General features: G+C 46.8%; 1 protein-coding gene across 1 annotated transcript in view; it reads right to left on the reverse strand.

The window, feature by feature from the left end:
* The window catches only part of ANO9 (anoctamin 9), a 62,310-nt gene extending 56,936 nt beyond the window's left edge, over nucleotides 1–5,374 (reverse strand). The window contains exon 1 of the mRNA XM_015420704.1: nucleotides 5,155–5,374. Coding sequence (XP_015276190.1) covers nucleotides 5,155–5,160 — 6 coding nt within the window. The 5' untranslated portion in view covers nucleotides 5,161–5,374. The remainder of the gene's footprint in view (nucleotides 1–5,154) is intronic.
* Between the last annotated feature and the right edge of the window lie 12,151 nt (nucleotides 5,375–17,525).

Raw genomic sequence — 17,525 nt, forward strand, 5'->3', positions numbered from 1 at the left:
TGAGACTCCTTTGGGTAGTGAAGGGCCATGGGGTATAAATCCAATCTCTTCTTCTCTTCTCTAAATAAAGAAATCTCCTGGTGACAGAGATCGGTTTGCCAGGAGAAAACAGCCGCTTTGGAAGGTGGACTCCGTGGCATTAGACCCCACTGAAGTCCCTCCCTCCCCATACCCTGCCCTCAGGCTCCCCCCCACCCCGAAATCTCCAGGTATTTCCCAACCTGGAGCTGGCCTTGGCTGGAAGGGTGGGGTAGAAATCTAATCAATCAAATCAAATCAGCCCTACTTTCTGTGGAGAATACTGTCTGTGAAGGAACCCATTTGAGGAGCTAGCGAAGCCTCCCTTTGAAGAAGGTGGGGCCGATGCTCTCCCTGGGCTACGCTAACAAGTGACCGAAACCTTGGGCAGGGGACTGCCTAATCGATGGGGCATCTGCATGCCTACCCATCGCCCCGGGAGCTTGCAAAGCCACGTGCCAGCGGGATTTCATCAGCAAAGGCAGCCTTCCTGAGTGCCCAATCTAATTACTATCAAGCAGCCTGGTGAGCTCCGTCCCCTTTGAGTGGACCTTGCCTGAATGTCTGCCAGCCTACCAGCCTGCCTCGGGCCTGGTTGAAGCCTCAGCCCTGCCAATCTACAGATTAGCCTCTAGACTCACCATGAACTTCTAGACCGTACAATTATTCCTTTGATATTCTTTTGTGCTGGCTCCTATGACGGTCACTGATCTGCCAGACAAAACTGTGCAGTCTCATCCTCTCCACTTGCGCAGAGGCTGGTAACTCTGCTTTTCCTTCCCTGGGACTTTGGGACACTTCCTTGCCACACAGCAGCATATCTATCTATCTATCTATCTATCTATCTATCTATCTATCTATCTATCTATCTATCTACCTTCTCTCTCTCTCTCTCTCTCTCTCTCTCTCTCCATACTTTCTTATTTTCTCCTTGGGACCTTTTGGAAACTTTTCTTAAAACCCCTATTCTCAGCCTGTGGATTGTCAAAACAGACAACATAAACATACTCTACACTCAGGGGTCATTTCATGCAACAAGCCCCACCCTCTGCTCCCAGCAGCCCTCAGTCAGAGCAAGAAGCAGCCAGGTAAGCTGCAGAGCCCCCCCCCCCGGCCCCCCGGCCCAAAACAGTCCTGTGCCACCTTTAAGACCAAGTTTTATTCAGGTACAAGCTCTCCCTCCTCTGTGAGGACAGATCTGCACGTTCCCCCCCCCAATAGCTACCAATCCCAAACAGTCCAGTGGAGCCTGAGCGGTGGGTATTGCCTTCTGACACACTTCCGGTGATGCCAGGGGGTGTGGCATATGCAAATAAGCTATGCTAATCAGTTATGCTAATGAGCTCCTGCACCTCTGTCTACACTCCTCTACCCTCCTGGCCATTCTCTGGCACAGAATTCCCACTCAGCCAGAGGCTTGGCTCTGTGTTACTTTCTCTTTCTCGCCTCTCGTGTAATTCTGCATATGTATGTCCCTCTGAACACAATTTCACAGTTCTTACGCCTGAGTACCTTTTCACTTCCTGTACCTCTAAGTTTCCCTAAATAAACTCTAAACCTTGTTTCGGAAGGTTGTTTCATGGTTCCTGGTGGCCTCTTGGAGGGACTTTCAGCTGCATGCAACCCAGGTAAAGATGCCCAAACCACACATTCTGCTCCCCCCCCCGCCCCAGCACCTGTGCCAGTTCTCCAAGCTAGCCAGTGGAAGTGAGGAAAGTTTCCCCGTTGATACTGATCTTAATTCTCCCACCTTGGTTTGGGTTTGACCTGAACCCAAGTTAGAGCAGAGGTGTCAAACTCATTTTTTACGAGGGCCAGATCTGACATAAATGTCACTTTGTCGGGCCGGGCCATGTGTGCCATAAAACATAATGCCAGGTACTGGGGATATAAACTTACTATCAGTCCCCCAATTTAAAACCTCATCTTCTTCTGAGGGCAGACTTTCCCAGGGGCATGAACTTCAGGTGAGCAGCGGGGCTCCTGCCCCGCCAGGATTTCCCGGTGGCGGCAGTGCCCCCCCAGGCTGCCAGGCAGCATCACAAAGCTTCTCTGGCTGTCAAGTTCAGTCAGTCCTGTTTGCTTTGTAGCAACTTAGCATGTTCATAGAAGGCACAGGGCACGTTTTGTTTCTCTGTAAAAATAAGAGGGTACCTTCAGTTGGGGTTGCTAATCTTCAAGTGGTGGCTGGAGATCTGGGTTTACAACTGAACTCCCGGGGAAGATCAGGGCCCTGCGGGATGGTTTTGTTTGTCTGTAAAAATAAGAGGGGACCTTCAGTTAGGGTTGCTAATCTTCAAGTGGTGGTTCAATTAGGAGCCGCCACCCCACTACCACCAACGTCTGTGTGGCTGTGGATTGGCCCCAGCCTGGAGACTGCGCCGCACTACCACGCAATGCCGAAGACCATGGAATCGGAAACATTGGTTATATGCTATACTATACGTCATCTGAACTACTGATAGACGGTAATCAGCACAAGCATTTTGTTTATTGGATTGTTTTAAATGTCCTGGAATGTTTTAATCTTTTGTATGGTTTTATGGCACTGGGTATGGAGCTGCGGTGGCCCAAGTGGTTAAGACGCTGAACTGCAGTCTGTGGAAGGCCGGTAGTTCCGCAGTTCGAGACCCGAGTGTGCCGCATGACGGAGTGAGCTCCCGTCTCTAGTTCCGGCTCCTGCCAACCTAGCAGTTCAAAAGCAAGAAATTGCAAGTAGATAAATAGGGACCCCTTCGGTGGGAAGGTAACAGCATTCCGTGCGCCTCGGTGTTTAGTCATGCCGGCCACATGACCACGGAAACCCTATAGTCGGATTCGACTGGCTTTCGAGCAAGGGAACCTTTACCTTTACCTATGGCACTGGGTACCAATTCTGTAAGTTGCCCTGAGCCTGCTCGCGGGGAGGGCAGGGTATAAATAGACTAAATAGACTAAATTGTCTAAATAATAGACTAAATAAATAGACTAAACAGACTAAATAGTTAACCAGTTTGGTGTAGTGGTTAAGTGCGTGGACTCTAATCTGGGAGAACTGGGTTTGATTCCCCAGTCCTCCACTTGCACCTGGCTGGATGACCTTGGGCAAGCCATAGTTCTGACAGGAGCTGTCCTTGAAAAAGAGCAGTTTCTGTCAGAGCTCTCTCAGCCCCACCAAGAGTTCCATTCCCCACTTAGTCATAAAGCACAGTATGTAACCTTGGGCCGAACACACACTCTCAGCCTAACCTACCTCACTGGGGAGTTGTGAGGTAAAGACAGAGAGGGAGGAAGTATTTCCTTTCATAAACAAATGAAATATTTACTTTAATTGTCTCAGTGAAGAAGTTCATGGCATCTCTCCTCTCCTCTTACAGAGTCCTCTTTATTTGACTGAGATACAGACTATTATGACTAATATATATTTATTAACTGTTGATGGCATATGGGTTTTGGAAGTATAAATAGTTTTATATTGAAATAACGTAAAATAGATTACTAAGTATGGACCTGGTCTGGGTTCAGCCCTGTTCCCACCAATATTCCCTCTAAGCTGTTGGTTGTTATGAGCAAAAATTCTACTTGGTGAGCTACTGGCATTAAAGTTGTGAGCGAGCGATTTGGCCCCTGCATAAATTACTTTGCTCTGAAGCCATCCTTCCTGAGCTAAGACAAAAATGTGTGAGATGGAGGCTAAAAACCTGTGTGCTTGCTCACACTAACTCAGCTTAGAGGGAATACTGGTTCCCACCCCCTGGAAACTGTGAGGTCTATGCCTCTGAACACGCCTATTGAAAAGCACCTTGTAAATTGAAGTATCACTGATATTATTAACTATAAAGAACTACACTTAGGGCATTACGTTAATTTTGAAAATGTTTGATCTGCAGAAATATATGAACAAACTTTTATGTAATCCGTTGTCTTTGCATATTAGGGAAAACATACAAAAGCCCTCATAGCATTAACCATTTAACAAATTTTTTAAATTTGATTTTTAAATGTGTATGTGTATATATTTTTTTCCAAGAGGAGAACACTCATTCATGTTATATGTTAAAGATCATGGTAACCAACACCTCAGTGGATCACGTAGGCAGGAGACTAAACCAGAGATAAGAATGTAGAACGCTGAGGTGGCAGAATGCTCTAGTCTGTATCTCATCAGACTTGGGGCAGAGGTGTGCTTATCATATGTTGGGCATGTCCCTTATGTTAAAGCTCCCTGCAAACAGAAGGCCAGCATTGTAAACGCGGGGTGGGGGTGGGGGGCAGCGTACTAGAGCAGTTTTGCAGGCTGTGCCACCGATTGCATCTGCATGAGTGAAAAAGCATTCAGAGCTGGAAGTCTAGCCAACTCATTGACACCTGAAACTGCCGAGGTGCCACACGCCGGGAGCCGACGGAGATTGGGAAACCGAATCCCAGCCGTCAGGTGCATTGCTGGCGTCCGGTAACTTGTCCTTCCGCAAAGACTGGCTGCACACCACCTCTTCGGAGCGCACAGGAGACTTCTCCGGGTCGCGGAGGGGGGGGGGGGGGCGACTGCGCCGGTCTCTCCCGCCCACTCGCATTGTGCGCTGGGGAAAGGCAAGGCGAGTTCGGGGGAAGGCTATGGGCGATCATAAAGTGAAAGGAGCCTCAGATCCGTGAGCAAAGGACAGGCTGCCGAGAAAGCTTGCCGGCGCCAATGTTCCCTCTAAGCTGTGGAGTCTTCTGAGCAAAACTTCCACTTTCCAAGCTACCGGCATCAAAGTTGTGAGCACTGTTCCCTCTAAGCTGAGTGAGTGTGAGCCAGCTCACCGTTTTTTAGCCTCCGGCTCACACATTTTTGTCTTGGCTCGGGAAGGAGGGCTCCAGAGCAAACTAATGTATGCAGCAGCCAAATCGCTCGCTCACAACTTTAATGCCAGTGGCTCACAAAGTAGCATGTTTGCTCACAAGACTCCACAGCTTAGAGGGAACATTGGTTGTGAGCCAGTGATTTGGCTGCTGCATAACTTAGTTTGCTCTGGAGCCCTCCTCCTTCCTGAGCGGAGACAGAAATGTGTGAGCCGGAGGCTAGACAACGGTGAGCTAGCTCACACTCACTCAGCTTAGAGGGAACACTGCCAGTTGCCGCATGGAACCCGCCGAAGAGCGTGTCTGTCTTCTTACCTGCATGGTGGGGGAAGAAACCAGCGCCGAGCCCTCTCCCCCTTGCCTTCTCGCGCGCCCTGGGCTAGGGACGGCTCTCTCTCCTGCGACCCTCGCCCCCTGGAGGAGCCCTTCGACAGCGTCTCCTCGGCGGGCGCCTCTGCATGCCTCCCCCTGGCCCCCAGGTCCGCGGACTCCTGGCAGAGAGACCGAAAGGCGAGCAGGACTTCCGCCTGTGGCGCTTGCGACTCTCCTCTCCCTGGAGCCGCCTGCGTCGCTCGCGTTGCCGAGGGCGCTGCCCTTCCCCGCCCCGCCGCCTTCCCAGTGTGGGACAAGTCTGGGCGGGTGAACCACAAAGCGGGCCACGCACGTGCTTAGGGCGCCAGGGCCAAAGGGGGCACCACAAAGTTGGGGGGAAGGGTGGAAAGAAAAAAGAACGAAGATTTGTTTAAAAAAAAAAGAAATTGATAAAACTAGTGCAAATTGATCCTGGTGTGCACCCAGTGCCGGATTTACAAATAAGCTACAGCTTAGGGCCTCGCAATCTGCTGGGGCCTCAAATAAAAACACAATTTAAAAAATATTTCAAATATTAAAAAGGCGTATATATTTTAAATGTTTTTGAGACCAGTAGGGGGCCTCTGGGTTTTGTATAGCTTAGGGCCTCAGCAAGTCTAAATCCGGCCCTGTGTGCACCCCAGGGTTATCTTCTGTTTTTTGTTGGCCAGGTGCAGTGTCAATGGCGATGTTTAAAAGTAAAATGGCGGAGCCAAATGCAGTGGCCAGGGCAGTCGTCTCAATTGACCCTCTCTGCCCCTTTTTAATTTCAGCCCCCTGTAAATGTCAAAAATGAAGCGTGTTCAGTTGAGTGGTGCGCAAAAGGAGGGGGGGCACCCAGATTGGTCAGAGCCTTAATCCGCCCCTGGCAAGGACAATTGTCAGGGATGCTGCCATGGGGGTTGGGATGCTCAGTCGGAGTCTGTGTAAATTGCTTTCATATTCCTGTCTATGCTTTGCCCCAAAATGCTTATCTATAACGATGTGTAGGTGGGAGTGTGTGTTGTCTGCCTTTCCAGGCAGCCGTGGGAGCAGGACCGTTCCCAGCTTCGCCTAGAAACAGTTTGCTGGCTTTAGCCCGCGCGCAGGAGGGTGCCTCATTGGCTAGCGCAGTTGGTGTGTGTGTGCATACGAATGCCCTGTATCTTATTACGTCCAAGGGACAACTGCCATTCTTAACAGTGACTATGCATCTATAGCTCTTCAATAAAAGTATAACCTTTCTTGAAAGTGTGTACTCCATTGTTGGCTGTGGGTTCTGACAACAATTAACGTAGCGCTTGTGTTGATTTTCCTAAGCGGCCAGCTGAGCCAAGGGGTGTTTAACATCTGGCATTCGCTGCCACAGGAGGTGGTGACGGCTACAAGCATGGACAGCTTCAAGAGGGAATTAGATAAGCATATGGAGCAGAAGTCCATCGGTGGCTATTAGGATAGGGATTCTCAGGCTGGGGCAAGTGATGCTCTGTATTCTTGGTCCTGGGTGGGGGGCAGTGGGAGGGCTTCTAATGTCCTGGCCCCACTGGTGGACCTCCTGATGACACCTGGTATTTTTGGCCACTGTGTGATACAGAGTGTTGCACTGGATGGGCCATTGGCCTGATCCAACATTGGCTTCTCTTATGTTCTTAAGGGGCTTTTCTTCTCGGGAGGGCCTTGGGGAGTAGGAGATGACTAGGAGAAATCCGAGAGCAACCATTCTTTGGGACTGCTGTTGCCGCCCGGCGCCGTTTGGAGCCATGGCAGCTGCGGTGGATAGCGGTGGCACTGCCTTTCATCTACATTGCCTCGTGAAGAGCCCCAGGGTGGACCAGCCTCAAAGGCCTGTTTGGTCTAGCCCCTTGAGAATGCCTGAGCAGGTGCCTCCAGAAAGCTGCTCCGGAAAAGGTGGGTTTTAAAACTGGGGCTTAAAGGATGGTGCCAAGCAAGTGTTGTGGGAATGAGTTCTGGCCACAAGGGGAGAAGGGAGAAGGTGCAGAATCTTTCAGTCTCTCTCTCTCTCTCTCTCTCTCTCTCTCTCACACACACACACACACACACACACACACACACACACACCAAGACACACCAAGTGATCATGTAGGGAAGTTTAAACAGGAGGGGAAGGGAGCCTACCATAGGTGGTTTTCAGACAGACAGCTGTTTCTGCAGCAGTGTGGCTGAAAGGCTATTTAAAAAAAAACAGCCATGGATGCCACAGCTCATATTGTCCTGTGAATGAGCTCTTTAGTGCATATGAAAATTTTCTCTAAGGAAAATCCTAAACAGAGCCTATCATGTAGCTTAGATTTTTTTAAATGGCCAAAGAGGTGGTGTTATAGGGATTAAAACAACTTTAAAGTGAATGTGTAAAGTGAATAGAAATATTCATCCCACAGCTCATAATATTAGAATCTCAGATCACCCAGTTAAATTTGACTATAAGACATCCCCCAGGATATTAGAACTCAAGGTCACCAAATTAAATGGATTTGTAGTGTGTTCTGAACTGTCCACATGTAGATGGTAAGCTCCTTGGGGCAGGGAACTCTTCCTTGTTTTAATTGCTGTAACTCTGTGAAGGGCATTCTGCATCAGTTGTGCGATTTAAATTATAATACTTCAGAAGGCACACAATTAATTTGTGGAATTCATTACCGCAAGCTATGATGAGGGCTACTACTTTAGACGATAACTCCTCATACAGCACATAATTAACTTGTGGCACTGGTTATATTACTACAAGGAATAGTGATGGCTGTAACCTTAGATAGCTGTCAAAGAGCAGGACTAGATATATTTATGGACAATAGGCTGTTTTATACATAGGACCTATATATTCTATGTAAATAGCAGAAGGGCATTGTTGATGATAGTCTGTTTTATATTAGATCTGGCTTAACATTGCCTGTGTAAATATGGGGTGTGTTGCAGGGCCTAGTCCATGACTCTCGAGCAGTCTGTTGTCGCTGGTGAATAGCCATTTTAGCCAGAAGAGTGTATGTAGGATGGAATGCAACTTCTGTTCTGGTTGACTGGGTAGCAAACTAAAAATATGTCTCATTTGATGTCTTTCCAATAGGGAATGTTTCTGTTCTTCATCCAAGAAATCCCCATATCAAATTGTATAAAGAGAGTTCAAATCATCTTGATTTTATAAGGAATATAATTACAAAAGAACCCTCTATGTATAGTTCAACACATCAAGTATAGAAAATGTCTAGGAATTTTTACTTGATTGAAAATGTCTTGAAACAGTTTATAAACAGAAATAGTGGTCTTGTGTAGTAGTTAGTGAATACTTACTTATATTTGTTAGTTTCTATGACCAAGGGTCTTAAGCTCAATTATAAAAGATGAATATAGTTAGTGAATAGGCAGAAAGTTGACAGGAATAGCTTTCTCAGTTTATTTACTTACTTGCTTGAGTTACTGTTCACTCAACCAACTTCTTGAACAGGAAACACAACTAAAATACTGATGGAGTTTAGGGATCCAGTGAACTATCATTACTATCAAATATTCTGTGACCTGCAAAGTCATTTATTGTTCTTTGTCACTTAGCAACAGTGAAACATTGGCCTCCGCAGAACAAAGTTCTTTGCAAAGGAAATATCAACTCATTTCTAACATCTAAAAACTAAAGGCATCCAAGAAGAAAATGATCAATTGTATCAATCTTCTCTAATCCAGAGGCACATAGTCTATCAGAGAACCTGTCATAATTGCTGAAAGAAAGGCATGCAGATGGGCCAGCATTAAAAGCCCTTCTATATCTTGGTACAGTCAAAGTTTGAAAATACTTTGGCATCTTCAACGGGGGGAGGGGGGGCATATTCCACTAGCAAGAGATGAACAAACCCTACAAGATCTTACAATAGTATGGCTATAATCTAGCTCTTTCAAATGCCTTTTAATTAAGCAATACAAGTCCCAACTCCCTCGTCTGTTTAACACATCAGCACAGCAGTAACTTTTAGACATATCAGCTTAACTCCCAGTAGCCTGTCCTAGTCAGATTTAAAATTGCCACTAAACTAAAAATTCCCGGCAGCCATTCAGACCTTAAGATCTTTAACTTAAAAACTCTTAACCAGGCCTGCATCTCCAAGGACTGTTCTGCTACTTCAGTGTGTAATACCATGCTGACAATGCATTTTGGAGCACCCTAAATAGAAGAAGTATAAAAATGGGCAATCTATATTATCCATTAAAAAGGTAAAGGTGCCCTTGCTAGAAAGCCAGTCGATTCCGACTCTAGGGTTGTGGTGCTCATCTCCGTTTCAAAGCCGAAGAGCCAGCGCCGTCTGCAGACGTTTCCGTGGTCATGTGGCCAGCATGACTAAACACCAAGGCGCACGGAATGCTGTTACCTTCCCACCGAAGTGGTACCGAAGTGGTACCTATTTATCTACTTGCAATCTCTTGCTTTCGAACTGCTAGGTTGGCAGGAGCTGGAACTAGAGACGGGAGCTCACTCCGTCATGCGGCAACTCAGGTCTTGAACTGCCGAACTACTGACCTTCCACAGCCTGCAGTTCAGCGTCTTAACCACTCGAGCCACCGCAGCTCCATATATTATCCATTACCACTGCATATAACAGCTGGTCAGATGCTTTTGCATTAAACATCCAAATCACTGTCGGGACATTGACCCCGAGTGGAATAAAAAAATCAAGAAAAGGCTGTGGCCAAGCTACCTGCAGCCTTCATAGCAGAATTCAGGTGAAATGTCCATGAAAAGGCTGGGCTGAACCCCCCCCCCCCCGAGATATCTAAATGGCTCAACCTGTTCAATGCTATGCCCAGCAAGCAAGCACTTATATTTCTTACAAGGTCACTTTTTACAAAATAATAATACTTTGGACCAGGGGTCAGTTCGTAGAAAAAGAGGTGCAGGAGCTCATTAGCATAACTCATTAGCATAACTTATTTGCATACGCCACACCCCCTGCCATCACCGGAAGTGTGTCAGAAGTCAACACCCACCGCTCAGGCTCCACTGGACTGTTTTGGATTCCTAGCTATTGGGGGGGAGGATGTGCAGATCTGCCCTTGCAGATCCCCCATGGCCCACCCCCCAATGAAAGGCGGGAGGCGGGGCTCCGGAGGCCTTCCCCGGGCTCTGTGCCTCAGTGCGGGGGGGGGGGCAGGCTCTGCAACTTACCTGGCTGCTTCTTACTCCTCATGGCCCGGGGCTGCTGGGAGCAGGGGGTGGGGCCTGTTGCATGTGCCCGCCCCCTGGGCTCTTTACTGCTGGAGCTCCGCTCCTGTGTGCTCCTGCAGGAAATGACTCCTGCTTTGGGCTTATTATAATTAATGACCAAGCCTTCCCTGGAATAATATTCTCCAAATGATTTTAGACGCCTCCACAAATCAGCTACTGAATGTGCCAGTAGGACTGTTTCATCCCCATACAGAACAGCTGGAAGCTTGACAAATATGGAGGGTGAAACTCATCACGGGAGAGAAAAGATATCATATCATCAATATATATATTGAACAACAATGGTGCCGTGCCAATATACAGCCCTGCTCCTCTCCCTTATTAAGCAGGATCTCCCCAGATAGTTGACTAAGAAAACCACATCTCTCGTGGGCTGTCAGTAGGGTTGCCAACCCTTCTAGCAGCCAGTGGAGGGGACTTACCAGTAGAAAGAAGGCGGCTTAGGCGGCCATGAATGATGCCAGCATCAAACAGGAAGTGACATCACCATGCCAGTGATTTCTAGGCAACGCTCTGATATTTGGGCGAAAACTTGATGGTAGAAGCATCACCTGGAAGTTGCTGGCATGGTGCATCACTTTGTGTACAATGCCGGTGACATGGACCGGGCCTTTCTCTTTCTCCTGTTAAGTCTCCCCACACACACACACCGTGGTCAGGGCCAAGAGCCCAGTGCCAGTGAGTCACAGGAAGGCCTGTGGCATCTGGGTTTTGAGAGACAGTCCCAGCCTCATGCAAGAGGTCCAGGTACCGAGGGATAGTCCCCTGTTTGGGAACTGATGTTGTAAACAACAGGGGTCGTTTCCTGCAGGAGCGCACAGGAGTGGAGCTCCGGCAGTAAAGAGCCCAGGGGGCGGGCACATGCAACAAGCCACACCCCCTGCTCCCAGCAGCCCTCAGTCAGAGCAAGAAGCAGCCAGGTAAGTTGCAGAGCCCCCCCCCCCCCCGCCAAGCCAGTCCAGTGGCACCTTTAAGACCAAGTTTTATTCAGGTACAAGCTCTCCCTCCTCTGCGAGGACAGATCTGCACTCCCCCACCCAATAGCTAGCAATCCAAAACAGTCCAGTGGAGCCTGAGTGGTGGGTGCTGCCTTCTGACACACTTCTGGTGATGTCAGGGGGTGTGGCATATGCAAATAGGTTATGCTAATGAGTTATGCTAATGCACTTCTGCAACTCTTTTTCTACTAAATGACCCCTGGTAAACAGTGATAGAAAACAGCCACGAGTGCGACTCTTCGCAACCCCATGGACCAGATCACGCCAGGCCCTCTGAAGTTGGCTCAGTTTCATGTTTGTTGCATCTATGACACTGTCTAACCATCTCATCCTTTGCCGTCCCCGTCTTCTTTGACCTTCAATCTTTCCCATCATCAGGGTCTTCTCCAGTGAGTGCTCCCTTCTCATTTGGTGGCCAAAGTATTTGAGCTTCAGTTTCATTATCTGGCCTTCCAGGGAACAGTCAGGGTTGATTTCTTTTAGGATTGACTGGTTGCAGTCCAAGGGACTCAAATATAAGAATTGAAATAAGAAATAAGAAAACAAATATACGAATTTAAATAAAGCAGCAAAAAAATGAAACAAAACAAAAAAACGAACCCCCAAAAAATAGAGGTTTACAAAATTATGCATGAGATAGAGAAGGTAGAGAAAGAAGTACTTTTCTCCCTTTCTCAGAATACAAGAACTCGTGGACACTCAATGAAATTAATGAGCAGTAGGTTTAGAACAGATAAAAGGAAGTACTTCTTCACCCTAAAGTAATTAACACACGGAATTCACTGCCGCAGGAAATGGTGGCAGCTACAAACATAGACAGCTTCAAGAGGGGACTGGATAAACATATGGAGCAAAGGTCCATGATCTATGGCTATTAGTCACAAGGTATAGATGGAACACTATACTTCTGGGGCAGTGATGCTCTGTATTCTTGGTGCTTGGGGGGGACAGTGGGAGGGTTTCTGGAGTTCTGGCCTGACTGGTGCACCTCCTAATGGCACCTGGGTTTTGGCCACTCTGTGACACAGAGTGTTGGCCTGATCCAACATGGCTTTTCTTATGTTCTAAAAGCTAGAACTTGTGGCTGCCAGACAGTCTTAGGATCTCCTGGCTATTCTACTTGCAGTGCCAGATGATGGTGATGGTGATGATGATGGTTAAGATCCCCACCAATTTCTATGCCACATAAATGATAAAATGGTATTGTGTTTGCTCAGAGATTAGACTCCATGTAACTATATGGAAATTAAGATATGGAGTTACCAAGTCCCCCCTGACTGCCAGTGGGGGGTGGGAGGGAGAGACTGCCATCTCCAGGTTGGGGAACTCTTGAAGATTTGGGGGTGGAGCCTGAGGAGGACAGGAACCTCAGTGGGGTACAATGCCATAGAATCTCCCCTCCAAAGCATCCAGTTTCTCCATGGGAATTCATCTCTGTAGTCTGGAGATGAGTTGTAATTCTAGGAGATCCCCAGGTCCCACCTGAAGGCTGCCATCCCTATTAAGATACTGTGGGGGCAGTGGATACCTGGCTGTGCATCCCTCCCCCTACTTTCTTATATGGGTAGAAATCGACAGCAGTAATAGGATGTACATACAGGGGACAGGATTGATAAATGCTGGAAGTAGATGGTTGTATGCAGGGGTCGTTTAGTAGAAAAAGAGCTAGGGAAACTCATTAGCATATGCCACACCCCCTGACATCACCAGAAGTGTGTCATAAGGCCACACCCCCTGACATCACCGGAAGTGTGTCATAAGGCCACACACCCCGCCCCCAATGGTCCCGGTCGGCGGCGGCGGCCTTGCAGCTCCACTGCCGAGCCCCATGAGGGGCCCGGCAGTGGGCCTGCAAGGCCGGTGGGAGTGCAAGGAAGCCCTGCGAAGGCCCTCCCTGGCTCCAGGCAGGCAGGGGTGGGGAGAGGCAGGGAGGAAGCAACTTACCCTCCCTCTTCTCCTGCCTCCTCCTGGCTAAATGAGGGCTGGAAGCGGGGCGGCTGGAAGCAGGGGGAGGGGCTTTGTCATGTGCCCCGCCCCCCGTACCTCACCCGGGGGGACTGCAATCCCCCGCGATCCCCCCCGAAATGACCTCTGGTTGTATGACTGCAGGCATGTGTCTATATTGTTAGGTAGCAACATTATAAGTTAGCACAAGAAAGGAAGATGGATGCACCGAGTTTATGAGTAAACATGTATAGGGATGGATTTTGCAATTAACTGACTCTGTTTTAAATTAATTAAGCATTTACAATTTGATAAGAGTTAAGCATGGAAATCTGATCTTCAGGAAGTACCTGGATAATAGTTTTAGTGTTGGCTGAATAGAAAGATTATGCTGTTCACAAGCTTTGCAAGAGATTGTCAGAGTTAAAAGTACATAGTTTGCCAGTATATATTCAACATTGATATAACAGTGACCCCAGCTTTTAGTGCCCACTCAACTTGTAGAAAAGAAAGCAAGGACCAAGGGGACATAGTGGGCGTATGGAACCCAAGTTGCTAATAACACAGGAACCTTAACTTACCATTCACTTCCATGCTTTTTGGTGTATGAGTGGATTTGTAAAACTAAAAGGGATTTTGATACTAGAATCTTTCATGTACCTGAGTCGCTTATTCAGGAAATGGAACAAATGTATTTATATTGCAGAGGTTGGCTGTAGCTGATAGATAACATAATGTGGTGGTAGATCAAAGCAAGAAGGCATGTCATCCTACAGGGTATCAGAGCTGCAGAGTTACACCCTTCTAAGTCCAGTGAAGCAACTGGACTTAGAAAGGTATATCTCTGTTTAGGATTGCACTGTTGGTTTGTTCCAGGAAAAGTAAATGGGAGTTTGCGGGCACCTTAAAGACTAACCAATTTTGATTCTAGCATAAGCTGTCATGGTTGAGAGCCTTCTTTGCCTGATGATGATACAATGTTTACTAGAGCAGGGATCATTTCCTGCAGGAGCGCACAGGAGCAGAGCTCCGGCAGTAAAGAGCCCAGGGGGCGGGCACATGCAACAAGCCCCACCCCCTGCTCCCAGCAGCCCTTGGTCAGAGCAAGAAGCAGCCAGGTAAGCTGCAGAGCTCCCCCCACCCCCACCCCGGTCCAAAACAGTCCAGTGGCACCTTTAAGACCAAGTTTTATTCAGGTACAAGCTCTTCCTCCTCTGCAAGGACAGATCTGCATGTTCCCCCCTCCCAATAGCTAGCAATCCAAAACAGTCCAGTGGAGTCTGAGCGGTGGGTGTTACCTTCTTCCACACTTCCAGTGATCTCAGGGGGTGTGGCACATGCAAATAAGTTATGCTAATGAGTGATGCTAATCAGCTCCTGCGCCTCTTTTTCTATTAAATGACCCCTGTAAATAAGTATGTGTGAGCCATCACCAGTGCCTTTCAGGTATAAGTTTCTGTTTTGTATGAACAGCTCACTGTTGCACTGTCATGTCCTGAAAGTGAATGAACTTTGGTCCTTTCTGCACTAGGCCTTAAATCCTGGTTCAACCCCGTCCCGGAACTTACATTCTACACTACATGCGAGTTCACCACTGTAATTATCTCGGAGTATTTTTTGTTTTCCACATTAGAGGTCACCCCGGGTTTCGTCCCACACTTGACCCAGGATAAACGGATGCTGCTATAACCAGGAGTAAATGCAAGCTATTGTGTTGCAAGTTGAACTTTGATAAAACGAGGGATGAGATCCAAGTGTCGGAAGGACCTTTGTGGACTTGTTTGGTCCATAATGTTGGGGTGAAAATAGCTTGGAACCGAACTGTCTTTCAGCACCATCTGCTGTGCTTTTGGTAACATTGCAGCTATTAATCTATACTGTTTTATTCAGTAACTACCCCACTGGAATTTGTTTTACCATACGTACACAATAACTATTTTATACTTGGAGTTCTCTTTAGCTGGCTGGATCCAACCCACTGATTTTTCTTTTTAACCACAGGAAATGGCTCCATTGCCTGTCTATTCATCTCCGGTTCTCTTCCAAACCAAAAGCAATACTGAACAAGAAAAACTCAATTAGTATAAAAACTATAAGCAACTTAATTTATCTGTGCCTGTTTCTCTCTCTCTCTCTCTTTTTTGAAGTGATCACGTATGTGGGCTCACAAATGTATGGAGAAAAGTTATATACTGGAGCGGTATATGGAGACAGTTGCATTAAGTTCTGTGATTGTGGATTTCCTTGTGTTTGGCTGTAATTGTGTTTGATGTAATTGAGTGTAGGACTGTAGACAAATTTGTGCTCTATCATGTGATCCTATGATGTGGGGGGGGGAATTCTTAGGTGCTTCCATATGGAAACTAGAAACCAATATCTCATTAGGGTTTCTGCTGTACCTGGATTATGTAGATAAGAAAACTGCTGCTTAAATGCATAATTTTTGATAAGGTTTGGCAACAAATGATGGTTGCTAAGGTGATATGCATTTTTGTGTAACTAGCAAGTGTTCTGCTAATATGACAATCCATGTTAGCTTCCTTTTTTTATAAAACCTGTTTGTCTTTTCTGCATGCCACAACTCTCTTGCTGATGTTGATTCACCTGCTCTGACATCACAACAGGTCTGTACAAAGCTTTTCGTGACATCAGAGGATCTGATTCAGCCCAGATGTTGCACCTTCTGGCTACCTTTGTCTCAGCTGCACTGGTGTTACAGCTTCAGTTTTTATCATGACATAGAGGGAGGAGAGAGGTCTTGTAAGGCTTGGACAAGATGACTGAATGCTTAGGGCGATGTGGAAACCCTTTAATTTTGAAGTTCACAAACACTGGATAAATGTGATAGCTTTAGAATATATTTGTAACATGGGATATCCGGTTTGTGGCACGTCACATTCACACGGTCCCGGGAGAGCTCCTGTGGAACCGGCAAATCTCCGGGTCCTTAGCAGTGTTGGAAATGTATGTGTTTGCAAGGTCTCATAATCCAGTCATTATAGGGTTAACTTGTTTACCTTGTATGCTATTGTTTAGACTGACCTGGAAGGGAAACCTGGCAGACACCCAATGTAGAGAAAGCCTGCGAATCTGAGTGTGTTTAGAAACAATGATTGGTTACTGTTTCTCAGGTGACTTCCTTCTAGGGGTCAGGAAGAAGGAGAGATTCTCCATTCCTGTATAGAAGTTCTGTGACCATGCTTTGAGAAGTAGCATGTTAGAAATGTAGCTCTTAGATGTTTGTTACTTTTAGGTCCCCTGTGTACCTTTTACATAAAGTTTTAAAATCAGAAATAAAAGTCTCCTCAGTCCTCATTCAGTGAAGCAAGATCTATCGCAACCTCTGAATATTTAAGCATTTTGACTATTTTCTCCAACAAGCAGGGGGTCTGGGCTTGTCCGGATCCCAACGAGCCTTCCCGTAGGGGGGCTCGTGGCAGGGGACTTGATGCAGGGGCTCTCGCACACAGTGGCGCGCAAGTATACCCCAAATTGTCTCAATGCAGGGACCTGTGAGAGAGCGTTCCTTGGCAGACTCGGAGCGCAAAGACATGATTGACCTTTTAAAGGAGCAACAACATCAGCCTCTGCAATATTATCAACTTCTGCACTGTGAGTAGCGAGACTATACAACCTGAACTAAGTATTTTAAAGACTTAACTTCCCCCTGAAGGCTAAAGTAAAGAGCAAAAAGAAAGGAGGTGTGGAAGTTGCTTCCCCCCCTCCTGGTTAAGCGGCTGGCGAGGAGCTCAGGTTTTTCTTCACCTAATATTTTAATATATTATAAAGGGGCCTGAAAGACTGCATGCTGTACAATTTTGTCTCAACTGGGATTTTTATTTAACCTATAGTGGAAAATTTACTTGGACTAAATTAGGCTTTTCATATAAAGAAGAAGATAGAAACTATGTGTATGCTAAAAGTTTTGGGTTCAAGAAGGTGAAATTGTTGAAATAGACTGTTTCTTTTTCTCTCTCTTCCTTTTCCTGGCTTTATACAAAGATCTGTGGATAAACTGGTTGAACTTTTTTTTTTGGTTAAAACAATTTTTATTTTCTCTTAAAGGTAATCATATATTTAAAACATTTTCACTTAACCAAAGTTCCCTCCCTTCCCTCCCTTCCCACCAGTGGCTTCCCGCAATGCTTCCCCCTTTTACTTCAAAATTCCAGTATAACTCTAGATAT

This window comes from Gekko japonicus, unplaced genomic scaffold, assembly GCF_001447785.1.
Source record: "Gekko japonicus isolate JY-2015 unplaced genomic scaffold, Gekko_japonicus_V1.1 scaffold1322, whole genome shotgun sequence".
Lineage (NCBI taxonomy): Eukaryota > Metazoa > Chordata > Lepidosauria > Squamata > Gekkonidae > Gekko > Gekko japonicus.